Below are 12,560 nucleotides of genomic sequence, written 5' to 3' on the forward strand. Positions count from 1 at the left end.
GGGGGTGGGGCCGGGGATGAGGGGCTCAGGGCTGGGGCAGAGGGTTGGAGTACAGGGGTGTGAGGGCTCTGGTTAGGGGTGGGGGCTCTGGGGTGGGGCCAGGGATGAGGAGCTTAAGGCTGGGGCAGAGGATTGGGGTGAGGGCTCTAGGATGGGGCTGGGAATGAGAGGTTTGGGGTGCAGGAGGGTGCTCAGGGGTTATGGTGGGGAGAGAGGACCCCCCCCCCAAGCTCTCTCTCCCCACTGTAGCAACTCTGGGGTTGGGGCTGCAGGATAGGTGCCCTGACCCCAGCAGGCCTGGGCTGGGGGAGGGCTGCACCGGCCACGCCAGGGACCGGGACGCCCAGCCCACACTGCAGCAGAGCTGGGTCCCGGGGTGGGGCGCCGTGGCAGGTTGGGGGCCAGGCTAGGTGGGAGCCGGGAGGGAGCGCCCGTTCCCCAACTGCGGCAGGTCCCCAGGAGGGTTCCTTGAGCACCTGTGTGGTGCTAAATACGCTGCTGCTCGGCTGCGCAGCTTACAGGGAATTTAGGTTATGATGGATGAATTACCTTCTTGCCCTAAGAATTTGTCCTTTTGGGTCAGAAATGAAATGCAGCCGCAGGGCAGCGTGGGCAAAGCCTGTGCTGTGGGTGTTTATACAGTACTGTGGATAATTAGACTGCAGTTTCTAGGGTTGCCAGTCCAACATGGTTTCCTAGCAGTAAATTAACTCATAAAATCTTAACTATGAATGACTTTTCTCCCTGTAGGTTCATAATTTGGTGGCCATTGAGCTAGCTTATATCAACACTAAACACCCAGACTTCGCTGATGCCTGTGGACTAATAAACAACAACATAGAGGTAAGGAAAACAGCCTTCTAAGCAATGCACTGATTATTTAGAGGGGACTTAAGTTGAACCTTTTTTTTTTTTTTTAAATCTGAGCATAAATTGACCTGTGCCTTTATATACTTGGTGTGAAACCCTTTGATTACAGCCCATAAATATAAACTTAAGACCATTGCTTATATGTTCCCCTGGAGCATGTTTGTCAAGGCATCGCTTATTCTTTCTTAAAACAGCATGTTTTTAAAATATGCAAAGCAAAATGAACTCTGATAATACATTGTAAATACTAATTCCACGTGTTTCAAAACAAAACTGATTGACAAGACGCAAACTGCACAGAACACAGACCAATACTAACTAATGTACATTGTTTAGCACAAGTGATTGGCATTTTTCTCCCCTAAATATCTCTCTATTTCTGAGAGAGAAAATAGCCTTATAGATGTTGAGAACTGACCACTTCTCCCTACCCTAACATTCATTTCTTCTCTTACTTCTCCAATCGCATTTCTCACCGACCATTGACTTCTTATAGTCTTATCTTGTCTCTTACGTTTTGATGCTCTTTATTATTTATTTTGTGTTATATAAATGGTAAGCTGGTTTGGGGGCAAGTCTTTTACCTATGGCCCCAATTCTGCCATCAGATTTGCGCAGGTGGACTCCCACTGACTTAGTGTGGGAACAAAGTCTGTCTGTGATGATCCGATTGCAGGAATGAGGACTCTGTAAGTGCATGTAAACTTCTATGGCATCTTATACAAATTCTGAATAGCATACAATACCCCCTTTTCTAACATTTTCCTAAAAGAAATACTGGGTCTGAAATCTTTTGTTTTTTCTAAGTTTGTAATGTTTTGTCCTTACTAGTGAGAGATCTATTCTTAATCACCAGAAAAGTCCAATCTTTCCCCTTATTCACCTTGACTTGCTTCAACTGCTACTTTGTTGTTCTATAGCTAGTGCAAGTTCTCTCCTTTTCCTGCCGTCTTTTGGACCAGTAATTATCAACCTGACCATGCTGCTCTAGTAGTCAGTTCTTTATGGATATTATTTCGTAAACACACTTCTTAATGAAGACTATAGGGAATCCATCCTGATCCAAGCTGTATCTTGGTTTTTAAGGGCTGTGGCTTAGAAGCTCAGTTTCTTGAGTGTACTGCAAAGATCTGTGCCTTGAATACTTTGTTCAGTTCACATTTTATATTCCACATTAGATCTGGCCACTTAATCCTTCAAAACTGTCTTGTCCACCTAACTGGTTTTGATTTAAAACATCATAGTGTGGGATACAAGCTACTTTGCGATAAATATGAGACATGTTGCTAGCATCAATCTCAACAATTTACGTGCTTATCCCTGAAGCAATAAAGCTTGACACAGAGTGATAGATAATCAAGGTTTTTGCTGGCTTTTTTTTAAAGGAGCAAAGGCGTAACAGGTTAGCCCGAGAATTGCCTTCTGTGCCACGAGACAAGGTGAGTGAATATTGATTTTAAAAAAAAAATTGTTTAATGCACCATTTTTGATCCAAAGCATGAGAACTGTATTATACACTTATGGTGCATGAGCATCTTGTTAAGTAGGTGAGATTTAATGTGTTTGCAAGTGTTAAAGAAAAAGTGGGTCATACATTGTATGCTTAAATGTGACTTGAGAGACAATCTGGAGATTTTAATCCGTCTCTATGGTGTAGTGGTGGTGGGTTTTTTTTGTTTTTTTTTAAGAGATCTGAAAGCCAACATGATTCAAACTCTTAAAGCCACTTTTAGAGCTACAGCTGAGAATGCAGCATTTTATTCTCTGGAAGAAGAAAATTAAGCTGTAGCATGAGTTTATTCTCGGGTTTAGACATAGATCCTATCTATTCAATTTCCACCTTTTGACCAGTACTATTACATTACTGCTCTTTCAGCTGTATCCATCAGCTCGTTCAGGTTTGCAAGGCTCTAAGAATAAGTTGAGTAATTGGTACACATGAGGCAGCACTAAGTGACATAGAAAAGTGCACTTAGTTGTTCAAATGGGCAGTCTGTCATTATTTTAGTGTATTTCATGCACTCTGTTTGAAATTATTATAAGCCCAGATTGGTGCAAAACATCTTTTTTCATGAGTCTCCAAAATACTGTTTAAGCTTTGCAGGAATTGTTGCAATTTGTAATGTAAAAAACAGTTAATGAACCAAACTTTAAAAAAGTGAGAAAAGCTTTCAAAATATATCCAGTATTAGTTTATAGGATCAACCTAGGATCTGTGTGAACCAGTTGGGAATGTTAAGCAGCAGTACAGAGCTTGCTTTGAATGCTGTTTGATCATGCCCATTACATCATGCTTTTCTCTGATTTCATTGTACAGTCAAATTTAAATCTGCAACATGGGAATTGGCGATGGTTTTGAGGCCAAACAAGCCAGAGGTGTTTAATTTTTAATTGGCTGCTTTTTAAGGCCTTTGGAATTCTTCTCCTGTTCATGTGGGGCTGCTTGTAAATCTACAAGTTAAAAATGTCTTTCTGGCTAGCTAAAGATGTTAGTAGAGAACAATGCATGAATGTATTAGGCACATTCAGTGTCTGCCCTTAGTTGATTTTTTTTCTGCATTTCTTACCTTCTTTAGTCTACTAAACCTGCAGGTGCATTGACACCTGCCTCCCAGGAGACCTCTACTGCTGCTTCTGCTGAGGCTGATGGCAAGGTCTGTCCTGATTCTTCCTATTAGCACTGCATGCTCATTCCTGTTGTGGTGCACCTTGGATAGTACAAAAAGTAGTTCACATGCATTGTGTTTTGTCATTGACGCAGTGTCCTCTGGGTCTGTCAGATCATGTGTCCTGTAGTGCTGAGGTTGCCTAGCATTAGTCACATTCATTAGATTGTACAGGGCAGGTAATGTGTGAGGTACACTTGGATAGAAATTTCATTGCTTTCAGTATCTGTGTATTTGTTTGTAGTGAATTGTGGTGCGAATGTGCAGAGCCATAATTTGCAGGAAATTGTTTCACCAAAATAGTCTATTCAACTGCCATACTGTAATCCAACATTTTAAGCATTTTTGTCAAATTGCGTGTTTTAATATGTCTTAACGTTTAATGGAAGAAAGAAGATAAAATAAAAATGTGAGTCTCCTGCTGCCTTCAGGGAATCTCTCTAGGCTCTGTTCTAACTGAACCCCCTTTTTGTCATCTTAAAAATAATCCCTGCTAACCAATTTATTTGTATCTGTACAATACATCCTGCAATGGCTCTTTAACATTTCTGCTCCAGTGTTCTGCCTGTTTTGTTAAATTCACAGCACACCTGTGTGAAAAGCCTTTTTTTTTCTAGTCATCTTTATTTTACAGGCAGAAACATTTGCTGTTGAATATTTATATCACAGGAGCACCTAGAGGCTTCATCCCCCATTGTGCTAGGTGATGCACGTATATATGCAAAGACATTGTCGTGTCTCGTCCTCTCCGCCCCCCCACCCCACCCCGCTGATTAAGGAGTTAGAACCTAAAATAAATTCTAGTTGAAACTGGAGTTTTATCTGTACGCTGTAGCAAGTGATTTAGGGGATCTAATCCACCGAAGTCACCTAAACAAAAGCTGAAAACTGCTCTTCTTACACGAGGCTTTGTGTACTAGTGATGATGTGTGTTCCTTAGGCATTATGATGGCAGGATTGGTAGCAGGGGAACTGCTGAATTTTAGTATGTTCCTGTTCACTGTATAAAGTTTGTATTTGTAAGTTTGATAAGGCTATGTGCTAATCTTAATACTCTTTCTCAGTGTGTTTAACAGAATGTAGTCTTGGAAATTGTTTCTGGAATATTTTGGACAGTGATATATGTGACTGATTCTGTGCTGAAAGGGTATGGGGTGCGTTTAGAGATCACTGTTATGGAGCAATATTCTGTGTCATAGGACCTAACCTGATAGTAAAGTCATTTTTGGCAGAAGTCCTACCACTAGCAGAAAATGTAATGAGCCGCCTTAAGTCTTGTTCTGTCTTAATGTCTCCTGTGTTGTTAGCAGTTAAGATTACAACTGTAAAAATTCAAATCAGTGTGTTTTATGTACATTGACAGTTAACAGTTGTGTTTAAAAAAAATCCCCCAAACACATGTTTGAATCAGACAGTTGAGTTGGTCAGATATAAAATTGGGTTGTCTTCTGGTTAGATTGATTCATCATTAACTTGTTGAGTATATATGCCATCTTTTTTTTTTCTTTTTTTTTTTTTTTGGCTTGTAGTTCTCTTTTGACCCATGACAAGCTTTGGTAATTAATTTTTTAATCATGAGCACAGTAGGTGGGGTTTGGCTTGTTTTCCACATTCACTTGAAACAAGATATAAGAAGTATTTCAAGGCTGTCAGTGATTCAGCTATGAGATTTAAATTTATATCTCTTCGCAGACAGTAATCGCTTTGTCAAAGGTATATGAGCAGGGTGAATAAAACCGATGGTAGGGTTATAGAGTGGTGCAGGATGGATGATCAGGTTCTGTGAATACAAGAGCATCTAGCAATGTGGACTTCCAACTAACAGCCTTCAAAGTAATGTAACAGTATTACCTACTAATAGTTTTTCATCCAGCGTCCCTAATGTGCACCCCAGAGTGGTGTTACTGGGAGATGAAGAAGAACAGCGTGCTGTCCTTTCTCTGTAAGGGAAGCTGTGCTTCCTGAGACTGCCAGTTCTTTCCTGTCTCCCAATGGGTGGAGATTTCCTTTTGTTTTAGTGATCTGGATTATTTAATTTTGGCTTATGTCACATTGTATGCCAGGTCTTGCACAAGGAAGGGCTGGGCAGTTGGTCCCTTGGAGACAGATCCCTAAAGCTTTGTGGCGCGCACACAAGCTTTTAATACTTGGGAACCTGAATGCCTGGGGTTTTACAGCTGTTATTGTAAGGGACTGTTCTTGCTTCTACTTGAATTGAGGCACTAGAGAAAATCTGTTCAATAGTTTCAAGCCCTTCAGAGTTGTTGTATAGAAATATACTTACTGAACCAAATGTGTTCAACAAAAGCTGCTCCTTTCAGGTTTCATAGGTGCCTACTGCTACAAGATAGAGGGTAACATTTTCCAAACTGTCTGAATGATTTAGGAGCCTAATTCCCATTTTCAAAATGAACTAGGTACTTAAGAGCCTAAGGCTGATCTACATGGGAAATCTTAGGCCTTGGCTACACTTGCGAATTACAGCACAATAAAGCCGCTCAGAGTGCTGTACCTCACTCCCTGTCCACGCTGACCAGGCACGTAGAGCGCTCTGACTCCACAGCTACAGCACTGCTGGTACTCCACCTCGGCGAGTGGAATAACGTTTGCTGCGTCCCCCGCTGGAGCACCGCCGCGCCAGTGTGGACAACCTGGCCTTACATTGCGCTCTGATTGGCCTCCAGAAGTGTCCCACAATGCATGTTCTAGCCTCTCTAGTCATCACTTTGAACTCTACTGGGAATTCTCTGGGAATTTTGAAAATCCCCTTCCTGTTTGCTCAGCCAGGCGTGGAGTGCTCTCAGCGAATCTTTCCAGGTGACCATGCCTCCAAGCGCCAGGGGATCCCCAGTATGGAGCAATGGTGAGGTGCTGGACCTCATCAGTGTTTGGGGGAAGGAGGCTGTCCAGTCCCAGCCGAGCTCTAGCCGTAGGCATTACGATACCTTTGGGCAGATATCAAGGGACATGATGGAAAGGGGCCATGAGCAGGATGCACTGCAGTGCAGGATAAAAGTGAAGGAGCTGCAGAGTGCCTACTAGAAAGCCCACGAGGCAAACCGGTGCTCCAGTGGTGCCCCCCTGACCTGCTGTTTTTACAAAGAGCTGGACGCGATACTTGAGGGTGACCCCATCTTCACTCCGAGTACCACCACGGACACCTCAGAGGCCAGTGCAACAAGCCAGGAGGAGGAGGAGCAGCAAAGCGGGAGCGAGGGTGCTCCGGCGGAGGAAGACACCCCAGAATCCCTAGATGCATGCAGCCAGGGGCTGTTCTCAAGCCAGGAGGAAGGTAGCCAGTCATGGTGGCCGGTGCTTGGGGAAGGACAAACACCAGAGGAGGTTCCCGGTAAGTGGCTTTTATTTTGGGAAGGAAGTTATTCGGTGTGGGCTCTTGGGGCGAGGAGGATTAGGGCCGCATGCGTGCCTAGATGCGGAATAGGGCATTGATGTGCTCTCTCACATCGCGGTAATCAGCCTCAGTGATGTCTTCAAAGGTCTCAGCCAGAACTTGGGCAATGGGCTTGTGTAGGTTTCTTGGGAGAGCCACTGTGGACCTCGTCCCAGTAAGGATACAGTGTCTGCGCCACTGTGCCCAGAGGGGCGGGGGGACCATTGCTGCACACAGGCAAGCTGCATATGTGCTAGGGCAGAATCCGCATTGCAGTAGAAGACCCTCCTTTGCTTCCCAGGTCACCCTCAGCAACAAGATATCTTCTAGGACGAACTCCTGTGGAAAATGTGGGGACAGTGTTCAGTATGGGGGCCCTCTGCCGCTGTTGGCTCTCCCCAAGGCACGGAAACCCAGAGGACAGTACAGCCATGAAACAATCAGTCACGCTTGACCCCGTGCTTACTCACTATTTTGGGGCTCCCATGGGTTATGTGCGCTCGCTTTGGGATGGCCAAATTATGCTATTGTGTAGACTGTGCTTGCCCTTAAGTATGGAGGAAGCATTGCTCTGTCTGGTGTGAACAATGCTGCCTCTGTTAAGTGTTGCATTTTGCCTAACAGATGCAACCTTGAGATCTCAGCCGTCCGTGTTATCACTGGCCAAAAGACTCCAAAGAATCAGAAAGAGGCCACATAAAAGCAAGGAAGACGTTGCATGAAGTAATGCAGCATTCAAGTAATGAAAATCGAAAAGTGCAGGAGTGGCGGGACAGTGAAAGAAGGATCTGCCAGCAGAATGTGGATTGCCGGCACCAAAGCACAGAGCGGCTGATAAGCATAATGGAGTGCCAAGCGGACTCTATCCAGGCACTCATAGCCATGCAGGCGGAGCACTACTGACCCCCTCCCCCGCAGCCCTTGTCCCAAAAACTCTTTCCCTTGTGCCCCCATGTCACTTCCAACCCACTTTCCCCAACATCTGGGTTCTTACCGCCACCAGCTGCCTCCAACATCTGTAGCTTCACCACCCAACCCTGAAAACTACAACCCTTACCTACTGCACTCAACCCCCATCACCATGCAGTATAGCCATCCTGAAGTGCAGCACTCATTGCACAGCACTCCAGACAGGATATACGCAAATCTGTGATTTTACCGTTCACCACCCAACCCCCTTGCCCTTTCTGTTTCCCAAGCAGTTGTGTTTCTTTTCAATAAATGAATTTTCTTTTCAATAAATGGATTTTTTGGCTTTGAAAAGATTCTTTATTATTGCATAAAGTAAAAGATTCCTTAGCCCAGGAAAGAAACAGGCACTGCAAGTCAGCTTAGCAAACACAGGTTCCTATTAACATTGGAACCACTGCACTTCACTCCCGTGCAGGGCACCAGACATTACTGGTGGCTTCAGCCTCAAATTGCTGCCTCAAGGCATCCCTAATTCTTGCAGCCCCAAGCTGGGCCCCTCTAATAGCCCTGCTCTCTGGCTGCTCAAATTCAGTCTCCAGGTGTTGAATCTCAGAGTTCCATGCCTGAGTGAATCGTTCACCTTTCGCTTCACAAATGTTATGGAGGTTACAGCACGCGGATATAACCGCAGGGATGCTGTCATTGGCCAGGTCGAGCTTCCCATACAGAGAGCGCCAGCGGCCCTTTAAACAGCCAAAAGCATACTCCACAGTCATTCTGCACCGACTCAGCCTGTAGTTGAAACGCTCCTTGCTGTTGTCAAGGCTCCCTGTGTAGGGTTTCATGAGCCACAGCATCAAAGGGTAAGCGGGGTCTCCAAGGATCACAATGGGCATTTTGACGTCCCCTACAGTGATCTTCTGGTCTGGGGAAAAAAGTTCCAGCTTGCAGCTTCCTGAACAGGCCAGTGTTTTGCAAGATGCATGCATCATGCACCTTTCTGGGCCAGCCTGTGTTAATGTTTGTGAAACGCCCACGGTGATTCACAAGCATCTGGAGAACCATAGAGAAATAGCCCTTCCAATTAACATACTCGGAGGCTAGGTGGTCTGGTGCCAGAATTGGAATATGCATGTCATCTATCGCCTCTCCGCATTTAGGGAAACCCATTTGTGCAAAGCCATCCACAGTGTCCTCCATGTTACCCAGAGTCACGGTTCTTCTGAGCAGGATGTGATTAATGGCCCTGCAAACTTGCATCAACACGATTCTAACGGTCGACTTCCCCACTCCAAACTGGCTAGCGACTGATTGGTAGCTGTCTGGAGTTGCCAGTTTCCAGATTGCAATAGCCACCTACTTCTACACCATCAGGGCAGCTCTCAATCTCATGTCTTTGCGCCGTAGGGTAGGGGCGAGCTCCTTACACGGTCCCATGAAAGTGGCTATTCTCATCCAAAAGTTCTGCAGCCACTGCTAGTCATCTCACTGCTAGACTTGCATGACGATGTGATCCCACCACTCGGTGCTTGTTTCCCGAGCCCAAAAGTGGCGTTCCACGGTGGTGAGCATGTCTGTGAATGCCCCAACCAACTCGTGTCGTTTGCGTTACTCACGTCAATATCATCGTTAGAGTCCTCACTGTCACTTTGGATCTTAAGGAGTAACTCGACTGCCAAACGTGATGCGCTGGCGAGACTCATCAGCATATTCCTCAGCAGTTCGGGCTCCATTCCCACAGACGGAAAGGGAAGACAGAGCGTGCAGTACAAAAAACATTGAAAGATGGCGCCAAATGTGGACGGAAGCACAGGGAATGCTGGGGTGCGAACCGATGCATCCCGGGGCGTTGGGACAGGACCCAGAATGCCCCGCCCCCTTCCCACAAGCCACAGTGCCAGAATGGGGAGAGGTGCTCTGTGGGATAGCTGCCCATAATGCACCACTCCCAGTGCCGCTGCAAGTGCCGCAAATGTGGCCACGCCAGTACGCTGTCAGCTGTCAGTGTGGACACACTGCAGCACTTCCTCTGCTGCGCTGTCCGAAGGCAGGTTTAACTCTCAGCACTCTACATCTGCAAGTGTAGCCATGCCCTTAAAGTGCTATAAGAGAGAATGAGTTTAAGGCACGATAGCTATACTAGTGTAACTCGTCCTAGGGACACTCCTATTCAGAATTCTGGGGTCGCTTATGTCACTGGGAGCAGTTTAAGCTAAAACCAAAAGAATATCTTCCAGGCAGGGTAGTTATACCAGTATAACTATAGCTCTTCAACTGTAATAATACCTTAATATAGTGGAAAAGCTTCTATGTACACAAGCTCAAGTCTCAGAGACTTTTGTGGGATTTAGGCTCTGAAGTGCCTAATTCACTTTTTAAATTGGGATGTAGACTATTATGCATATTTGAAAAATGGTACTCAGTTTGTTTACTCTGACACTACTCAACATTGTCACATTGAATTGAACGTGTCCCCCCTACTCCATCATCCAAGATGAAAGGAGGGAGGGAAAAGTTGTTGGAAGCAAAGAATGAAATGAGGGAAGGGGCTGTACACTCGAAGTTGCAACTCTTGCCAGTGAGCCACATGTGATTGCTCGGTGGTGGTAGTAGTGAGCTTCACAGGAGACTGCCATGCAACGCCTGACTTTTGGCTGACCAATATTTCTTTGCATTGTCTTGTTTCTGCAGGCTGCTCCTGGAGTGGGAGATGTGACTCAAGAACCCGGAACTGGCAATTGGAGAGGAATGCTGAAACCCTCAAAAGCTGAAGAGCTATTAATGGAGGAAAAATCTAAACCAGTTACAGTCCTACCTGCCAGTCCTCAAAAAGGCCATGCTGTAAACCTGTTGGATGTGGTGAGTTGTGAAAGAGATGATACAGCGGCACCTCTCCTGATTAGCTCAGGCACAGGAAACAGGATTTTAATCTATATGAATTCTGTACCTGTAGAATATGAAACTATTGGCATATGGACAGGTAGGTACCTTCTGAGGTCCTCTTCCATTAACACTTCCTTTCCCTGTAGTTTGTGGAACAGAACTGGGGGAACCTGATTTACTTCCACATCCATCTAAATGAAGGGATTATTTGCCTACTTCATTAATGCTATAAAAAGATTAATCTCTTGTCAGAGTAGCAAAATCGCCCTAGACTTCAGCAGCATCAAGTGGACAGTCACTTTCACTGTCAGTAACCATGAGCTATTGTAAAACCTAAAGTCACTTGATTAAATTAAATCACTGCTGCCTTTTTCTCTGAGAGGTTGTTTTTTTGAGAATTTCCTGTCCTTTGTACTACTTCTCAGCTCAGTTTCAGAGCTCATGTTTTTGACTTGTCAAAACAGCTGTAGTTCTGTTTTGGGGAGAGTAAACACTTGTTGCAAGACCAGTTGGAATCAAGCTGAAAGATGAATGGAGTATCCACTCTGCCATCCAAAGTAGGTAAAGTTTTTTAAATAAAATCAACCTGTAAACATTTAAATAAGTTTGTCTTTATTTTTTCCTGTAGCCTGTACCTGTTGCACGCAGACTCTCTGCCCGTGAGCAACGAGACTGCGAAGTGATTGAACGACTTATCAAATCCTATTTCCTTATTGTCAGGAAGAACATTCAGGACAGGTAATAGCTTGCGAAACTTTGCGTGATATAGCCATGTCATTTGTTGCTGAATATAACCGTGCGTTTATATTGCTTTATCTCTCTAGGCAGAGTTTAGTAGCTCTACAAGGAGGAGCTGTGAAATTTGTTTCCTTATAAAATTGAAGTCCACTTGATAGGCAAAAAGAGCACTTTTTCAAAGCCTCCCATACGAGTTCTTCTTTTTGAGTACTCTGTTGTATTGCACTTTAAACTTCATTTATTTTTAAAGAGAATGTCTGCTTTTGTATAGGATACTGCAATCTGTATTGATGGATTGGAGCAAATAATTGGCATACATCCAAGGTCCAGTCAAGCAGTCAAAGGACTTAGCTTTGCAGCCACCAGCCTTCCTTCTGAGGAGGCCCATATAGAGTTCTTTTGACTGGTGTGTTCCAATTCTCAGCCATAAGGCTAGAGGTAGTAATGCCAAATCATGCTGCCTCTGCTGCGTAGACTGTCTTTAAAGTTGCTGTTGCCCAGTTTTGTTTTGTCATTTGGTAAGAAGAATGAAACAAAGAAGAGACTAACGGTTTTATTACTGAAGGCTTTACAGAAAAGTCAGCAATTTATCCCTTTTTTTAATAGGCAAAGTTTTTTAATAGGCAAAGTTGGGGCTTAGATCAGGTTGTTTAACCCACACAATGACAATTGCAAGCATGTTCTCCAGTATTTAATTTTAAATGACTCAGATGGTGTTTCCTCATTTTCCATTGCAGTGCTACCCAAAAGTCCTTTTACTTCAGATGTTCAACCTTAATTTACCTCTTACTTCACTTTATCGTAGTACTCCAAGTTATATACCCTCTTATGCTCCCCTAAATAATTTTTTTCTCCCTTGTTCATGCACTTTTTTCCCCCATAGGCTCACATACTGTGTGTGTCATGGCTGTTTACTTTTGTACTGTGTAACTTTACAACATTTAAGAGCTTCTGTGTGTTCCCATGCAAAGATATCTTAGGAATTGGCCTTTGAAAAGAGTACTCTATGCCTTGCGTTTCAAGTGTAGTTGCAGAGTTAACTCAGGCTCTTACTTGGATGTTTCCCCAACCCCCTATCATCCACCAATTCGCACAACCAT

At 44.4% G+C, this 12,560-nt stretch overlaps 1 protein-coding gene across 6 annotated transcripts in view; it reads left to right on the plus strand.

The window, feature by feature from the left end:
- Positions 1 to 12,560, plus strand: part of DNM1L (dynamin 1 like) — a 61,120-nt gene that overhangs the window by 44,585 nt on the left and 3,975 nt on the right. For 3 of the 6 annotated variants that reach the window (XM_073321866.1, XM_073321874.1, XM_073321911.1), the window contains 5 exons: positions 751 to 843; positions 2,256 to 2,309; positions 3,447 to 3,524; positions 10,531 to 10,698; positions 11,351 to 11,460. In XM_073321866.1, coding sequence (XP_073177967.1) covers positions 751 to 843; positions 2,256 to 2,309; positions 3,447 to 3,524; positions 10,531 to 10,698; positions 11,351 to 11,460 — 503 coding nt within the window. The remainder of the gene's footprint in view (positions 1 to 750; positions 844 to 2,255; positions 2,310 to 3,446; positions 3,525 to 10,530; positions 10,699 to 11,350; positions 11,461 to 12,560) is intronic. The other 3 variants (XM_073321883.1, XM_073321892.1, XM_073321901.1) reach the window with 2 other exon arrangements.

This window comes from Lepidochelys kempii, chromosome 1, assembly GCF_965140265.1.
Source record: "Lepidochelys kempii isolate rLepKem1 chromosome 1, rLepKem1.hap2, whole genome shotgun sequence".
Classification (NCBI taxonomy): domain Eukaryota; kingdom Metazoa; phylum Chordata; order Testudines; family Cheloniidae; genus Lepidochelys; species Lepidochelys kempii.